This window comes from Amblyraja radiata, chromosome 32 (genome assembly GCF_010909765.2).
Source record: "Amblyraja radiata isolate CabotCenter1 chromosome 32, sAmbRad1.1.pri, whole genome shotgun sequence".
Lineage (NCBI taxonomy): Eukaryota > Metazoa > Chordata > Chondrichthyes > Rajiformes > Rajidae > Amblyraja > Amblyraja radiata.
In genome coordinates, this window is record NC_045987.1 from 16,818,069 (window position 1) to 16,835,276 (window position 17,208).

General features: G+C 43.1%; 1 protein-coding gene across 1 annotated transcript in view; it reads right to left on the bottom strand.

The window, feature by feature from the left end:
* cacna1b (calcium voltage-gated channel subunit alpha1 B) overlaps positions 1 to 17,208 on the bottom strand; it is a 499,280-nt gene that overhangs the window by 113,261 nt on the left and 368,811 nt on the right. The window contains exons 16-22 of the mRNA XM_033049244.1: positions 16,134 to 16,265; positions 15,515 to 15,587; positions 14,322 to 14,439; positions 12,533 to 12,600; positions 8,121 to 8,227; positions 5,265 to 5,327; positions 2,227 to 3,069 (exon numbers count right to left, since the gene is read on the bottom strand). Coding sequence (XP_032905135.1) covers positions 2,227 to 3,069; positions 5,265 to 5,327; positions 8,121 to 8,227; positions 12,533 to 12,600; positions 14,322 to 14,439; positions 15,515 to 15,587; positions 16,134 to 16,265 — 1,404 coding nt within the window. The remainder of the gene's footprint in view (positions 1 to 2,226; positions 3,070 to 5,264; positions 5,328 to 8,120; positions 8,228 to 12,532; positions 12,601 to 14,321; positions 14,440 to 15,514; positions 15,588 to 16,133; positions 16,266 to 17,208) is intronic.

Consider the following 17,208-nt stretch of genomic DNA (forward strand, 5'->3'; position numbering starts at 1 on the left):
AATAGAACAATGCTCCAATTTAAGGACCCAAGGTCAGCATAACCGATCATGACTTTGGAAGCAGGGGCACCTGAGAGTCTGAGTTCTTTGCTGTATTTAATGGCAGGACCGCAATAACATCAGCCTAGAAGAATGAGGATGCAGCTAGATAACACTGTCTAATCTGTGACACCAACAGGTCACTTCAAATGTCTGTCTGTCTGTCTTTTGAGTGAATGTCCGTGACATAGGGTTGTTTAAAGAAGGTGGCTGACTAATGAGTAGATCGAACTGTCTGAAGAAGAGTTTCGGCCTGAAACGTTGCCTATTTTCTTCACTCCATTGATGCTGCCCCACCCGCTGAGTTTCTCCAGCATTTTTGTCTACCTGTGACAAAAGCTTGTTTTGAGAGGATGTCCTGTGTCTGAACCCTTGGCATCAATGATGCCCTGGGACATCAACCACATTGAGTGAATGGCGGCCTAATAATGATCTGAATCCAGGCGGTGAATGAGGCAGAGGCTGGCTATTTGGTGACTGGGCCGGTAGTTCTTGGCTACATTGGGGGGCAAGGTCAGTGGCGGTGGTGGAAAGTGACGATCTGTTGGACAACTAGGTTTGTGATACCAGGCCACACTGGGGAGGGGCTGGCTTTGGGGTAGCAATGCCTGTGATACCGGGCTGGATTCAGACCATGGCTGCCTGTGGGGTAAGCAGCTGTCTGGCATTAGGCCATACATTAGCAGATGGACACAAACTTGCTGGAGTAACTCAGCGGGACAGGCAGCATCTATGGATAGAAGGAATGGGTGACATGTCGGGTTCGAGACCCTTCACAAGAAGAAGTCAGAAGAAGGGACTCGACCCGAAACGTCACCCATTCCTTATATCAAGTTCCATCTAACTCCCTCTTAAATATAGCCAATGAACTGGCCTCAACTACCCTCTGTGGCAGAGAGTTCCAGAGATTCTCCACTCTCTGTGTGAAAAAAGTTTTTCTCATCCTTTAAAACCGAGATGAGAAGAACTTTTTTCACACAGAGAGTGGTGAATCTCTGGAACTCTCTGCCACAGAGGGTAGTTGAGGCCAGTTCATTGGCTATATTTAAGAGGGAGTTAGATGTGGCCCTTGTGGCTAAGGGGATCAGAGGGTATGGAGAGAAGGCAGGTACGGGATACTGAGTTGGATGATCAGCCATGATCTTATTGAATGGCGGTGCAGGCTCGAAGGGCCGAATGGCCTACTCCTGCACCTAATTTCTATGTTTCTATCAAGGGATGCTGCCTGTCCCGCTGAGTTACTCCAGCAAGTTTGTGTCTATCTTTGGTCAAAACCAGCATCTGCAGTTCCTTCCTACAGCATACGTTAGGAGAGTAGGTTACAGACAATCGGATATCCATAGTGAAAACCTTCAGTCACCATCCTCCAGACGAAGGAAACGTTGGGAAAGAAGTGGCCAGGGGGGGGAGAAAACATGGCACTTGCAACACAGGAGAGATGATCAGCTGGAAGAAGGTGTCTGAAGAATTTCACATGGATATCCGATTCCAGTTAATGTGGACAGAAGATAAAGTGTCCAGTCCCTGGGCACAGCACAACTCTGTCCCAATATGATAGGAACGTTAAAGAGATTTTTAGATAGGCACATAGATATCCAGGGAATGGAGGGATTATGGATCAAATGCAGGCAGAGGTGAGTTGTTTAATTTGGTATCATGTTTGGCACAGACATTATGGGCCGAAGGGCCTTTTCCTGTGCTGTAATGTTTCTGTGTTTTATGTTCTAATACAAGAACTGTTGGTAGGATCCATTGGAAAAGCTCAGGAGCAGGAGTGTGGGGGGAACTCTCTGATGAGTGGCCAGCATTACCCCAGCAGACTGGGATTCATAGACCAGGTTAATGATGTGCCTCCCAAATTACTGTACAGAGCTGGTGTAGGGAGGAACTGTTGATGCTGGTTTACACAGAAGATAGACAGCGGGCTAGGCAGTATCTCTGTAGAAAAGGAATAGGAGACGTTTTGGGTTGAGACCCTTCTTTAGACTGGGCATGCCCTGTGCAGTGCATGTCCACTAATGCTTGTGGTGACAGGATCATAGTGTAATGTACCTTTCTGAAACAATGGATGTGGGTTGACAAAGAGAGGGGGGGTGGGGGAGTCTCCATTAAGGAGAGTGTTGCCTCCCTATCTGAAACCCCTAGACTGCACATCAAAGCTTTAGTGATGAGCTGGTAGAGACTTACTTCACTTTGTGGTTCCACCGTTCTCGTAGAACAGTCTCCCCCTCCTTCTCGCCATTGTCTCTCTTCTCCTCTGACTCGTAGGTGGAGAGAGCTTTCTGCCTGTGCCTACGCCGCCTCTCTGCTCCCTCCGCATTCTGGCCTTTGGCGGGTGCGTCGCTCTCCCGCGTGCTGGAGCGCGAGCCGTCCTTGGCCCGGCTGCGCCTCTCGGCCTTGGTGCCGTTGGCCGTGCCGTTGCCCTCCCGGTGCTGCTGCTCGCCGCCGTGCCGGTGGGACCGGTGTCGCTTGTGCTCCCTCTCGGGGGCCTCGCCCGCCGTGCCCTGCGGGTGGTGGTGGTGCCTCCGCCCTCCTTCCCGGCTCCTGCTGCGCTCGCCCTTCCCCTCCTTGGCCGTCTCTTCCTGCTCTTTCTCCGTCTCCTTGTTCCGGCTCCTGTGGGAACGCCGTTGCTCATCCTTGCTGTGGGCCACGGTCTCTGCCGGCTCCGGGGCACCGTCTCCCTTGTCCTTGTCCTGCTCCCCCGGCTTGTCTCGGTGCCGATGGGGCCGCTTTGGCACCTCACAGTCCTCGGGCTGCACCAGCCTCTCTTGCTCACTGTCCTGGCAGTCAATGGGGCGCATCTTATCGCTGCCCTTCCTTACATTGTTCCTGGGTTCCACCACCAAAGGTCGATCCAGGTGGGTCTTCATATCCGGGCGGATCTGATGGGAAGAGACATACATTCTGCGCTGCTCATCATCCAGCTCATTGAAGAGGGCCTCCTGACTGGTTAGGAGGTGCTGACGCCTCAGTTGGGAAGTCCTCTGTTCCCAAACGGACATGGACTTGAACGACTTCTGTTGATCTTTGCTGCAAATGACAGAAAAGAAGAGCAACATGTTGTACTTTCACAAAATCCATGAGGAATTTCATTCATCTTAAATCTCCACAGATTACTTAAAGCAAACGGGCAAAGACAGCAGATTGGTGCTTTGGTCAGACGTTGGTACTTTCACAGCGCAGACGGAACATTGAGATATTTAACCGAGGCTAGCTGGAATTTGCCCCAGACGTTGGTTTGCAAATTGGTATTAGTGTGCATCTTCCAGCATCCCTAATCCGACTGCCCTTGCCAAATATAAGGATGAGAACAAGGCAAGGCCCTCCATTCGGAGACGCCACAACATCTAAATCAATGGGTCCTGTCATCAAGTGGCAGAGTGGCTCTCTGGTAATTCGCGACAAATTTCTCATTCCATACTTGCATTAAAAAATAGCCCTCTCTCTCTCGCTCGGTAGAAGGAGGAAAGTCAAAGTCAAAATCGGACAATAATCAACAACAGCACACAATAATCAAAAACAAACACATTTCCTCATGTAAACCAAAATGCAAATCCTGTCAGCAGCAAGTCGTGCCACACGTTAGCACTCAGAAACACTGAAGCACTTATACTGCGATGGTGAAGGGAAACATACACACGCACGCACACACCGTGATATTGCAAATGACACAGAGAAACACACGGACGGACAGCAGCACTGAGATGAGCCAGTGAAATGAGCCTGTGGGACATATAGCACTCCTCACGGCACAACACACACAGGGAGTTTCAGCTGAAAAGTTATACTTTCAACACCTGAAACATAATGCTCACGATGACCCACACAATACACTTTTGCAAAGTGTAGCATTGAACCTATAACTTGGAATAATTCTTCAAAATGACTGGATGATTTCTGCTTTCTCTGAAGTATTTGTAGACCAATGAATTGTCATATTAGAATCTCACTTAAGGTATAAAAATAACTTGGAATAAATGGCACAATTGTTTCATCACAACCTTAGTTGAAGATCTTCGCTCACTATATTTTAGCATCTTTATCCTACTTACTAAACTTACTATAATTTCAAAATTATTGCAAGCCATATATATATAAGAAATATATACAAAACTATAGGAAATATATTTTAAAAAATTAATTTAAAAAACTGTAGAGAGGGATCACAAGCTTAACTTTGATGAGCAAGATTCTGATCACCAACACATCGCTGATACATTATAAAACTAAATATTAGGACTTTTACTCGAAAGTTTGAACAAAAATTAGCAGGTCTTGAAAGTACACCTTGTGATATTATTTCTACAGATAAAGCACTTCATATAAATTCCTTTCCCACTATGTTAATCGAGGCGTTAGCCCCTTCAAGTTCAGTAAGCCAGCCAATTATTTTTAAAGCACATCCTGCAGAAGCACTTGCTCTCTCCTTTTTACAAACTGCATAAAACTCTGACAATAATCAAATTAATCGCAGATAAGTGTTCCAAGGATTTATTCGAGGATTCATTTCTTTTTTTGTGATTGGGCACTCTTGATATGTATAGCCTACAGCTGCTAGAGTCCTTAGTTGTCATACCCAATTGTTACATTGCTCAAGTTGTATAAATGTCACATTATTATTTTACAGGGTTACGAAATAGAAAGTTTCACCGAATAAAAGACACAATGGTAATTTAAATGGGCCAAAGCTCTTAACTCCCATGTATAAAAGAGGATATCATTAGGAAAATAAAATCATGTAGTATATTCAAGTTCATTCAAAATTTAACAATGATGCTTTGAAAGGCAAATGGACATTAGAAAAGGCACCTGACAATGACATTCTAAACTAGTATTAAAGATTTACTTTTGAATGAAAGAATTTGGGGCAAGTTATTTATTTTTGATGGTAACTGAGATTTATTTTCATTCGTTGCAAGTGATTTTGTGACCTCAACCAGGCAATTTGATTGTTATAATCCGTGTTGGGAAGGCAATGTGAAATTTAGACTTTGTTCGAGTTACCCAATTCAATCTGGAAAGATCGAGGGAAGCCGCAAACGGGTTGAAATGCACAGAAGCCAGCAATGAGAGTGAATGAAGTTGACAAAAAGGTACTGCCCAAACAGTAGAAGAGCAACAACCATTATGCGTACAACACCTGCTCTTCACACTGAGCGTTAAAATGGTGAATGAGGCTTTCCGAAGGGGTTACCATATAATATTGTAACAGAGAGCAGACTCACGGTGAATTAACGCTGGAGACTGATGAGCTGCGAGATAGAGCACCTCGATTTTGCTTTACAAAACTGCACATGCAAAAAAAGATGAGACAAAAAATACATTGGGAAAAGATCAACAGGCTCCATCAGATTCACAGCTAGGTTGCATTTGTCTGCCACTCCACCTCCACAGACTTAATCAGAACAGTTATTCTGACGAAAACTGCTACTGGATTACAATGCAACCAACAAACATGACAATCAATGTTTCACCCTTCAGACTCCATCCTGCTTGGCTTTTACAGCACTACCACAGCCACACAGTGCGGCGCCTTCAACAGAGGAAAGAAATTGAGCTTTTGTGAATACCATTCTGGAAGTCACAATCTGAAATAGAGTTAAGGAGATTACTGACAAAATTAAAAATCAAAACATGCAGCCCGAGAATGAGTGGGCTCCATCACACAGTTGGTGGGAAAGAGCAAAGGCCTCATTCGTTTGCAATAACTACTTACCACTTTTACGACACAAGGTGGGAGAAACAAAAGGGAGCTGAACCAAGCTGCTTTGTAATTCACCACAAAGTAAAAGCAAGAAGCGGGAACGCTTAATAAACAAAGTGCCAGGTCAACTGGGACTCAGTTTTAGAGGGGAGGGGGTGGATGGGGAAAAGTCAGGATTGAGGCTTGTAAAGTTCCTGTCAGTGGGGAAGTGAGCAAAGTTCAACATATGTGTGACGTTTAGCCCACCAAAATAATTTAGATGCTTTAAAATGTCAGTTTTCTAAATTCTACCATTTCGCTTGGGAAGAAATGCTATGGGTGAACTCAGTTCAGTTTAGTTTATTGTCTCGTGTACGGAGGTGCAGTTAAAAGCTTTTGTTGCGTGCTAACCAGTCAGCAGAAAGACGGTACATGATTACAATCGAGAATTAAATGCCTAAAGGCCCAAGTGGTACTTGGTTGGCAATTACATGGTAACTGTTTTCCAGCCAATTGCCGATAAGCTGCTGGGCTGGATTGGAAATCTGAGATGCTGAAAACAAGGCCACACGAGGTGGGTATAGCTGCCGACAGGCTCAGAAATATTTGTCCCATACAAGCAAAAGGTGATGCTTGTGCTGATTAATGTTCGGGAAAAAATAATGGGTCCATTATTCTGAGGAACAGTGAACCGGGCTGAAAATGTAGATACGTCAAATCAATGCTGTATCATATTTGCTGAATCTCCCGACCTTTGCTAAACCTTCTCACAAATCAGTGGGGGGAAAAACACAGCAATTATCGAGTTCGATTATCCGCTCCGCAAACTGTGCAACTTATCTCCACTTCTTGCTTTCACTGCTGCGTTTCGCTGCAGATCAAAATAAAGCAGCCTAGGAACACAAGAGGTTTGAATCAAAATACAGCTGCTTGGAGGAAACGGGAGGGGTGGGCTCTGGGGCTGGTTTGATCAACTCACCTCTGTACAAATTAAAGCAATGAAAAGCTGAACGGAAAGAAACACAATCAAATGAAACAGTTTTCCATTCAAATTAATGCGGAGAAGTAGGTGAAACAAACAGAAAATGTGTTTAAACCCATGTGGATGGATTCTAAATATGTGCTGCAGTAATTGATACTTATTCGCTCCAAGTCGCATATATGACTGAACGACAGTGTCTCTGTCCATTGCTCATTATTGTTGGGGTCAAAGAGCTACACAGCTTGGAAACAGGCCCTTCGGCCCACCTTATCTTGGCTAACCAAGTTGTAATACTGGGCTAGTCCCATTGGCCTATATTTGACCCACAGCCCTATAAATCCTTCCTATCCTTACTAACTGAATTTTTTGTAAATTAAAACAAAAATAAATGTATATAAAGAAAAATCAGACCTCAGATGATCTCAGCTTGATCTTGCCTTTGTTCATTGATCCCAGTTCCATCTCCCTGCACCCACACCTAATTTCTGCTTTCTGAAGTTGGTAATTGCTTTGGAACTGTGGACAAACCTAAGACTAGGCTGAAGCAAGACCACTGGGTCCCTTCCACACTTACATACTATTGATCCATCTGTCTTCATGGAACAGTCTCCTGGAAGGATTACAAAGCAATGGAAGACCACTCTATGGAAAGCACTGAAAATATTATTTCCAATGCCCTTTGGCAAGTCTGAGGAGTCAACTCCTGTTGGAAGATGTTCTCATCGCCTAATTATTCTAATTTAGCTTTTCCTACTAAACTCCTGGTCGGATTGCCTGGAATCAATACTCGCCCCAATGTGATTCCAGAGTCACTGACAGTCTACTGGAAGGATTCCCAGGACAACAATCTTCAGATGTGAATTGGCGCAATAAAAATCTGGAAGACAACACTCTCAGCTTGATGTTTAAGAAGGAACTGCAGATGCTGGAAAATCGAAGGTACACAAAAATGCTGGAGAAACTCAGCGGGTGCAGCAGCATCTATGGAGCGAAGGAAATAGGCAACGCTTCGCTCCATAGATGCTGCTGCGCCCGCTGAGTTTCTCCAGCATTTTTGTGTACTCTCAGCTTGATCTTGCCTACAGCCAAGGTGCAGCCTTACTTCAAGAGTTATTAAGCACACAGGTGTTTCTACATTTTTTTCTCGTTCAGAGATGCGGATTCCAATCCCAGTGCCCTTCACTCTCCTGAGACTAATCTAGGGGAAGTCATTAATAACTCACTGTCACCACAGGTCCTATGGCCCCACAGTGTTTGGTATTGCTGGCAGAACTAAAATATTTGAACTTAAATAATGAAAAATGAACACAGATAGTAAAATAGGCTTGATATCTTTGCTAGGAACAATGTGTGAAGTGTAATGACACATACGGGCAGCTTTCGAGCATGGTGGTCTTGCATGGAGACTGAACTTACGCTGCTATCGATAAATTTGTCGCAGATATTGGGCTGACATCCGCAACCTCCATTGCCTTTTGAATGGTATTTTTCTGGATATTGGCTTCTTCCATCTCTTCTTCATCCTGAAGAGGGAAATAATAGAAGACTAAAATACGTACTGCCTCGCTCAGATCCATTTGGCTGAGCTTTCAAAGCACAAACACTAAAAAGATACTTTCCTTCTTTCCATGGCTATTTGTGAAATGTGTTACCAAACGTGATAAGACTTAAGACCTAAGACTTTTGCCTCCATCACAGTGAGGAGATGTGGGGTGGACTCACTGTGGTGGATGTTAATATGTGTTTATTGTTGTTTTTATTGTATTATATGTATGACTGCTGCAATTTTGTTCAGACTTCGGTCTGAATGACAATAAAGGCTATCTATCTATCTATCTATCTATCTATCTATCTATCTATCTATCTATCTATCTATCTATCTATCTATCTATCTATCTATCTATCTATCTATCTATAACGTCTGTTATAGAGCAGATAAAACTGTCTCCATTAGCAAGAAGGACTTTAATGAAAAGACAGTTTAAATACTTGGCATATTTGTGCATAGGGATGGTTTAAAAGACGTATCCGAATGGAAATTGGATGTGGACTTAATAAGGAAGAAAATTGCAGAGTTAAGACAAAAGGAGGGAGAGGGGGACTGGGCCTAATTACACAGTCCATTGGATACACATGATGCTGGGAAGACACAAAATGCTAGAGTAATTCAGCAGGTCAGGCAGCATCTCTGCATGGAGAGGTGACGTTTCGGTTTAGGACCCTTCTTCAGACTGTCTGAAAAGGACCCAATCTGAAATGTCACCTCTCCATCTTCTCCAGGGATGTTGCCTGACCTGTTGAGTTACACCAGCATTTTGTTTCCTTGGTAGACCCATATCTCCAGTTGTTAGTTTCTACTTATAAAGGTGATGCTACTAGTTACCTCCTGCTGTGGTCTATATCCATTAAAGTAGGCAAATCCTGTCTCCAGGTAGCAATACATTATGTTCACCTGGCACACATACAATGCCAATGGTTCTTATCCTCTATCATGTCAAACGAAACACAGGTCCTCCATGAGCAGCACTGACAGTAATGGGATGAAGACAGATGGGATGAGTGCTTGCAGAACCTGGCGGGGTCATCCGATCACATTCCTCAGCAACTGAAGCACCCCAAGCCCGCACGCAGCGAGACAATGTCCACACATGGGCTGATAAGTGGAAAGGAACATATGTTCCACATGGCCATTTCTGACAAGGGAATGTCTAACTGACCAACTTTCACATTCAATGTTATTACCATCACTCAGTCCCCACTATCAACATCGTGAGGTCACCACACACCAGCAACTCAACTGAATGATATGGACCAGAGGCCGGATGTCCTGTGGTAAGTGACCAACCGACCGACCGACCTCTTGACAACTCAGAACTTCTCCCACTATTCAAGGCACATGTCGGGAGCTTGTTGCAACACTCTTCACATGCTGGCTGAGTGCAATTCCTGCAACCTTCAATCACCTCGAGAACGTCCAGGCCAAAGCAGCATACTTGATTGGTACTACATCCATCAGAGTGAACATTCATTCCTTCTTGGCTAGACTACGCTGACAGCAGCTCCTAAACCACTACCTCTATCGCTGACAAAGGACAAGGGCTCCAGGCAGGTGCAAACACTAACAGTAAAACACTAACAGCAAACACTAACACTAACAGCAAACACTAACACTAACACAAACACTAGCAGCTCCCCACCAAATCACTCATCGCCCTGACTTGGAAATCTATTGACAGACCGTCTTGCCACTCATTCCTTCCCCAACAACAGTGTGGGAAAACCTTCATCACCAGGACCACAGCAGTTCATGAAAGCAGCCGCCATCTCCATCTCAAAAGCAATTAAGAGCGGCCAATTATTGTTTGTGTTGGCAGCAAAGTTCATATCGCAATAATTGTATAGATTGTCTATTTATTGCAATAGCCATTCTGCCACATGTTACTCCTCATCTCTGATTTATTGAGGAAAAGGCAATTACTTTAGAGTGGGATATCACCAGCATGACATTTCATACATTGCAGGCAAGCTTCCAAAGTAAAGGTGTCAGGGGATATGGGGAGAAGCCAGGAGAATGGGGTTGAGAGAAAAAGATAGATCAGCCACAATTGAATGGTGGAGTAGACTTGATGGGCCGAATGGCCTAATTCTGCTCCTAGTTTAGTTTATTGTCACGTGTACTGAGGTGCAGTGAAAAGCTTTATACTTTGCTGTGATACATAGAAACATGGAAAATTGGTGCAGGGGGAGGCCATTCGGCCCGTTCGGGCCAGCACCGCCATTCATTGTGATAATGGCTGATCGTCCCCAATCAATAACCCGTGCCTGCCTTTTCCCCCATATCCCTTGATTCCAATAGATAAGCTTAAAGACACGAACTTACGGATTTATATGTGGAGATATTCAAAGTTGACGCAGGGACCATTTTTGGAACAAATTCATTGAAACTGTGCTCAAAATCAGACATGTTATACAGTGGAATAGATTTCAATCAAATTTTGCAATATATGTACTTCCCTAAATACTACCTAACTTTAGAAATGTTTAATAACATTGGTACCCTGTTTAATGATTCAATTCATGTTATCCATCACCTGAGCTTTAATTCCCTTTCCTTTCCTGAAGCTTGTGCAAGGAGGATAAAGCACACGTTGTTGCACTTCGTGTGTGAGGAGCAAGTGTCGGTTGGAACCAGCCAGAGAGGAGAGAGTTTAATACATGAATGACTCAGTTTCAACTGGTATTGAAATCTGCTCTTGTCCATTTCCAACCCTGTCTACCTGGAAAGTACTGGTACCTCACTAAGGATGCCTATCACCCTTCTTAAAACATGTCTGTGAAGAAATTATCCTGCAGAACATAATTCCTCGCAAAAAGAGACACAAAATGCTGGAGTAACTATGCGGGACAGGCAGCATCTCTAGAGGGAAGGAATGGGTGACGTTTCGGGTCAAGACCCTTCTTCAGACTTCAGACCAAAAACGTCAGCCATTCCTTCTCTCCAGAGATGCTGCCTGTCCCGCTGAGTTACTCCAACATTTTGTGTCCATCTGTGGTGTAAACCAGCATCTGCAGTTCCTTGCTACATTATTCCCCGCATCTTCTGCTCTCTGTAGTGGTGGAAATGATGAATTTAAATGATGTTTTAACTTTAACTGTGAGAACATGAGAACAGGAGAGATATGAACAGGAGTGAGCCTCTTGGTCCATCTCACATCCGTTCAATAAGATCACAACAGATCTTCTGCCTCAGCACCATTCCCCTGCACTACACCGAGATCCTTACTTAATATCCAAAATCTATACATCATTTTCTTGCGTTTCCTCAATATACTCAGAGACCGAGGGCTCCACGGCCCCCCTGGGTGAAAATATTTCTTCCCTTCTCTGCACTATCGACTGAGCCCTATTTTAAGACTTGTAAACTCTGGCACTAGACATCCCAGCCAAAGAAAACATCATCCACCCTTCCATCCCTTCAATCCATCCCATCATGGCTAAATTATCTTTCAATTAGATTTTTTTTCCATTCTTCTAAAGAATGTCCCAGGTGCTCAATCTCTCTCCGATGATTGCACCATCCCAGAAATAAATCTGCTGCATCTTTGTTAGCCTAACACTGTTATAACGATCTTTTCTCTCCTGTAGAGGTCCACCTGAACTTAAGATTCCTGGTGTGCTTTCTCCAGGGCCCTACATGATTGCAGTAAAATGTATTTACACTAATATTCAATATGTCATGCAGTAAAAGCCAGTGCACAATTTGCCTTCCGAATCGCTACCCATGCCTACAGCTAACTTGCCACAGTTAGTGTCAAAGACACCCAGGTACTGTACATCTGAACTCCAGCATCTTTCAAATTCTCATCATCCAAAATATACGCCATAAAAATTTCGATTTAATGACAATCACCCTACAAATGACTGTACAGACCCTACTGTCTTGATTAATAAGGAATTCAGGGGTTACGGGCGAAGGCAGGAGAGTGGGGTTGAGAGGGAAAGATAGATCAGCCACAATTGAATGGCAGAGTAGGCTTGATGGGCTGAATGGCCTAATTCTGCTCCTCGAACTTATGAATGTACAACTCAATTATGTCAAGAAAGCTTCAATACGAATAATCAATTATGTATGATTCGTTAACTTTTACATATAAAAGCTTTTTTCATGTAAAAAGCATATTGTTCTTTATTTAGAGTAATGAGCTTAATGTGATAAAATACTGTCTTGCCTTCCAATATAAACTGAGAACCACGGCAAAGTGTTTGCGCTGCAAATTTGAACGTTTATTGCTAGATTTACAAAGAAGAGAATGACGTGGTGTGCAAACCTTTGTTAGCTCCTGTGCATTTGCCAGGTTGTCAACAGCAATGGCCAAGAAGACATTGAGAAGGGTATCTGTTCATGACAACACTAAGGAAAAGGACACAGAATAGCAAAAGTGGTCCACAGCACATTATCCATCCATTTATGATTATTTATTTTGCCCATTTGTTAACTCATATACCTGTTTCGAGAGCGGGAGAGTGGGCAGGGTAACAAAGGTATCTAGGATTCATAGAGCTGACAATCCTTCATACCTCAGTCAACATGGATTATTTGATTTCAATATCCTCATAGAATACAGAGCGGTACAGCATCGGAACAGGCCCTTCAGCCAACAATGCCTGTGTTGACCATTATGCCTATCTGATTTAACCCGACATGCCTGCTCATTCCATGCCTGTTCATGTGCCTGAAAACTGCTTCTAAATAGTTGCTCTCATTTGTTTCCCAATCACCTCTCTGGCAGCACAGCACGTTCCAGGCACCTGCACTCTGTGTAAAATAAACTTGTCTTGCAAATTTCCTTTTGAGCTTTGCCCTTTCTTGATTAGTACAGATGTCAGAGATTATGGAGAGAAGGCAGAAGAATGGGGTTTGGAGGGAGAGATAAATCAGCCATGATTGAATGCCGGAGTAAACTTGATGGGCCGAATGGCCTAATTCTGCTCCTATTCTTATGACCGCTCTCACCTTAAAGCGATTTCTTCTGATATTTGACATTTCCACCCTCTGACTGTCTACTCTGTCTAAGCCTCTCATGACTGTATATACTTCTATCAAGGCGTCCATCAGTCTCTGATGCTACAGTGAAAACAATCCAAAGTGCAATCTCTCCTTTCATCTAATACTCTCTAATCCAGTCGACATCCAAATGAACCTCTTCTGCGCCTTATCCCAATCCTCCCTCTCCTTCCTGTAACCAGTACAGCACACAATACTCCAAATGTGGCCTACCAAACTGTTAAACAGCTGCAACAGTACTTGCCAACTTTTGTACTCAATGCCCTAACTGCTGAAGGGAAGCACCCCTGCATTGCCACTTTCAGCGAGCTAAGGACTTGCACCCCAAGATATCTCTGAACATCAATGCTCCTTGAGTCCCTGTCATTCACTGCATACTTTCCTTCCACATTTGACCTCTCAACCTCCATCACATCACACGTGTCCATATTTTCTGCCCAAATTTCCAACTGATCTGCATCCTTTCACGTCCTGCCTCACTATTCACAGATCCACCAATTTCCATGTCATCAGTAAACTTACTTATCAGACCATTTTAATCCACATTATTAATATATATATATAATCCCAGCACCAACCCTTGTGGAACACCACTGGTCATAGACCTCCAGTTAGAGAAACAGATTCCATCACTTCCTTCTGTTTTCTAAGATCAGGCAAACCTTGGATCTAATTTACCAACTCATGGTCGATCTCAAGTGACTTCATCTTCTGGACCAGTGTACCATGAGGGTTTTTTTGTCAGAACCTGATTTGTCAAATGTTTCCATGTAGATAATATCCACTGCTCCACCCTCCGTGGCAGCTTCCCATTAGATTTATGCCATTCAGTGAACTGAGGACTGGTATTTGTCCACAGTGGTTTGAAGTCGGCAGGCACGTAAAGATAAAGCTGCGATCCACTTGTTTTTTGAAATCTGAAGGAATCAAGAGACATGGGGATAGGACCCCCACCCAATATAGGGTGAATTATCATAGTATGTTGGATCAGTATAAACCCGAGACCACTTTGATTGCTACTTCAAAAGTGCTGACCATGATTTAAAGGATACAATTACCAAACAGTGTCAAGATAATAAAATAAATGGAAGAAAACATCCCCCTCTTTACTCCTCCTTGTGATTCAATTCCAAAATACATAACCGCGTTCCAATCTTCTCCTGTCAGGACCTGTGGAATTAACAGAGGACAAACGAATTCCATCAATTTATCTGCATTCAGCACCCAACATTCAAATGATTCGAAAGATTCAATTACATAGAAATATATTATAGTTAAAACACATCTAAATCAAGATTGAGCACAAACACCCCACAAGCACATTTAAAAACTAAGATCTTCACTTTTATTTAATATTGAAGTTTTAACTTTAACTTAAGTATTCTGTGTTGTTGGAAACAAGAAAGGATGCAGACTTGAGTTCATACTCATCTATCTGTGAGGGATCAGACAGGATGCAGTCGTGCTGTAAACTAAGTTGGGACTGCTTGAAAAGGCAGAGTTTTAACATTCATATACATCGTCAATGCCTAGATATGTATTGGATTTAGATGTACTGCTGGTCAGCTAGTTTAATAATGGTCGCTTGCAAGGGGCAAAGCAGCAGGACATGGACTGACACAGTAGTTTCACGGACCGCTGTGTCCGAGACCTCAGAGAGAGGAGCAGAGCTACTTTCAACAGCACAAGGCTGCTGGAGACAAGATGGATATCCCTGTTGCTGGTGCAGGCTCATGGCATGGACCTCACCCGCACTGATCTGGTGTGCTGCTTTAATGCACCAAGCCAACTGTCTCGGGCCGAGATTACAGCATGTAGCTGGTCGAATGCAGAGAGCTGACCACAATCTGGGTCTGACAGAGAGCTAGCAGCATGTCCATGCTGCGTGGATGAACCATCTCAACCTCCTTCTGAAGTCCCACCATCACAGAAGCCAACATTAGAATCAGGCAACGTTTCATTGAATGATTTGCCCCATGGTTGATCTTTTGAATGAATGCACATCCAGCTGCTGCATGCATTCACTTTCATGTCCATGATGCACTATTGAGTGCGGAGGACCCAGAACTTGAATGAAGTACCCAATGCTATGTGGTCACTGGAGACAACGTTGCCCAGTGCTAATGTCGATACACGCTCAGTGCACACTGCTCTCAAATGCAAGAAAGAAAGCGTGATCAAAAGGCGAAAATAATTTTAAAAATAACTTAATTCAGCTATTAAATTCTTTATATTATTTATTTACCTGGAACACCGTCAGAATCGCAGCAGGAAATGTGTCAAAATTTGTTGGAGGGGTCCCATCTTCAAAATTAAACCTGGAGACAAACAAACCACATGTGACTCAGCTACTACTGTCACTGATGTACCACAGATAACTCCAAGTGCCAAGAGCAGGGCAGCGATATAAAAGGTACCGACATGGAAAAACATGGCTCAGTACTAAGATTCTCGGACAAAATGTGTAACGTGTTTCACGGTGTGTCCTGTGGTCATGGGAAAACAAACCATGTAAGGAAGCTGGGAACCTTGAATGGATGGAGCTGTGTACCTGGCTGTGATACTGTGTAGAGTAAATGTACCTGCAAACAAGAGGCATCAATGTGAGCTTTGCACCAAACTTAGTCAAAGGAGTCCACCACCTGAAATTACTCAACCATTAAACCTTCTCCAATCAGCGTAATTATTTGAAAATCACCAATCATTTCCCAAATTGTGGTTCCATTTAAAAATCCATTCAACTCAGATTTTTTGTTTTAATATTTTGGGAAACTTTTCTTTCTTTTTTCTTCCAAACCTTTAGCTTTAATTTAGTTCAGCAATAACATACAAACAAAATCTTTTACATTCAGAGTGTAACTCACTGTCCTCCAAAGAGTTGCATTCCAAGTAAGGCAAAGACCACAATGAACAGGAAAAGCAGGAAGAGCAGGCTGATAATGGACTTCATGGAGTTCAGCAGAGACACCACCAGATTACGCAATGAGTTCCAGTACCTTTAAAGACATAGACCGATCTGTTTAGCCAAATAAGCACTAAAAAGGAATTACATAGAACATAGAATGTAGAACAATGCCACACAACCCCCTGGTCCGCACTTCTCGTCCTCACCTACCTGTCTCCAATGTTTGCTTATAAAATGATGAATGGGGAGGGAAGGGAATATGTGTCCAGTGATGGAAGCATGTTGGAGATGGTGGAAATAGCTGAAGAAAATTGAAATTGATTTAAAATGAACTAGTGGGTGAACAGTAGACATATTTGAATGTTGAGTGTTTATTAGCAGGATCGACATCTTAGAACGAACTAAGATGCTGTATATGGATTGATATGCACAAATTACTCGATGAAATAACAAGTGTTTGACCATTTTATTTGTGAGAAATTAATAACGAAGATTATAACACAAATAAGGTTGACTTTACAATTTCTTTCAAAAAGGTGTTCCAAGCATGTAAGTGTGGCTCATGGGTTCATAACTGGAAGGTTCTGGGAATAAACAATTACAGTAGGCCAGTGGACAGGTTTAAATTCTAATTACATGAAAAATATTTCTCATTTTGGTGCAGAAGTAACCGGATAATAGAACTGCTAGCAGTTATAAAATAAACTCAGTTTCAACATGTCATAATAATGAACGTAGAGGGAATACACAAGGAAAGTTGCCAAGTTGTGCACTAATTGGACGACCTGTTCAAATAATTCACACAGGCGGATTGACTTCCTTTAATGCTATGAGATATGACAGCTCTAATGTCCATTAACTCTATCATCCCATATACAAACATACGCCTAAAGAACAATTGTGGGCCACTCGGCCTCTCGAGACTAGCCCACGTTCAATAAGATCAAGGCTGCTCTGCCTGTAAATTTAACTCCACATTTCCACCTGCATCTGGTAACCTTCCATGCTTTGATTAGCAAGAATTTACTAGTTCT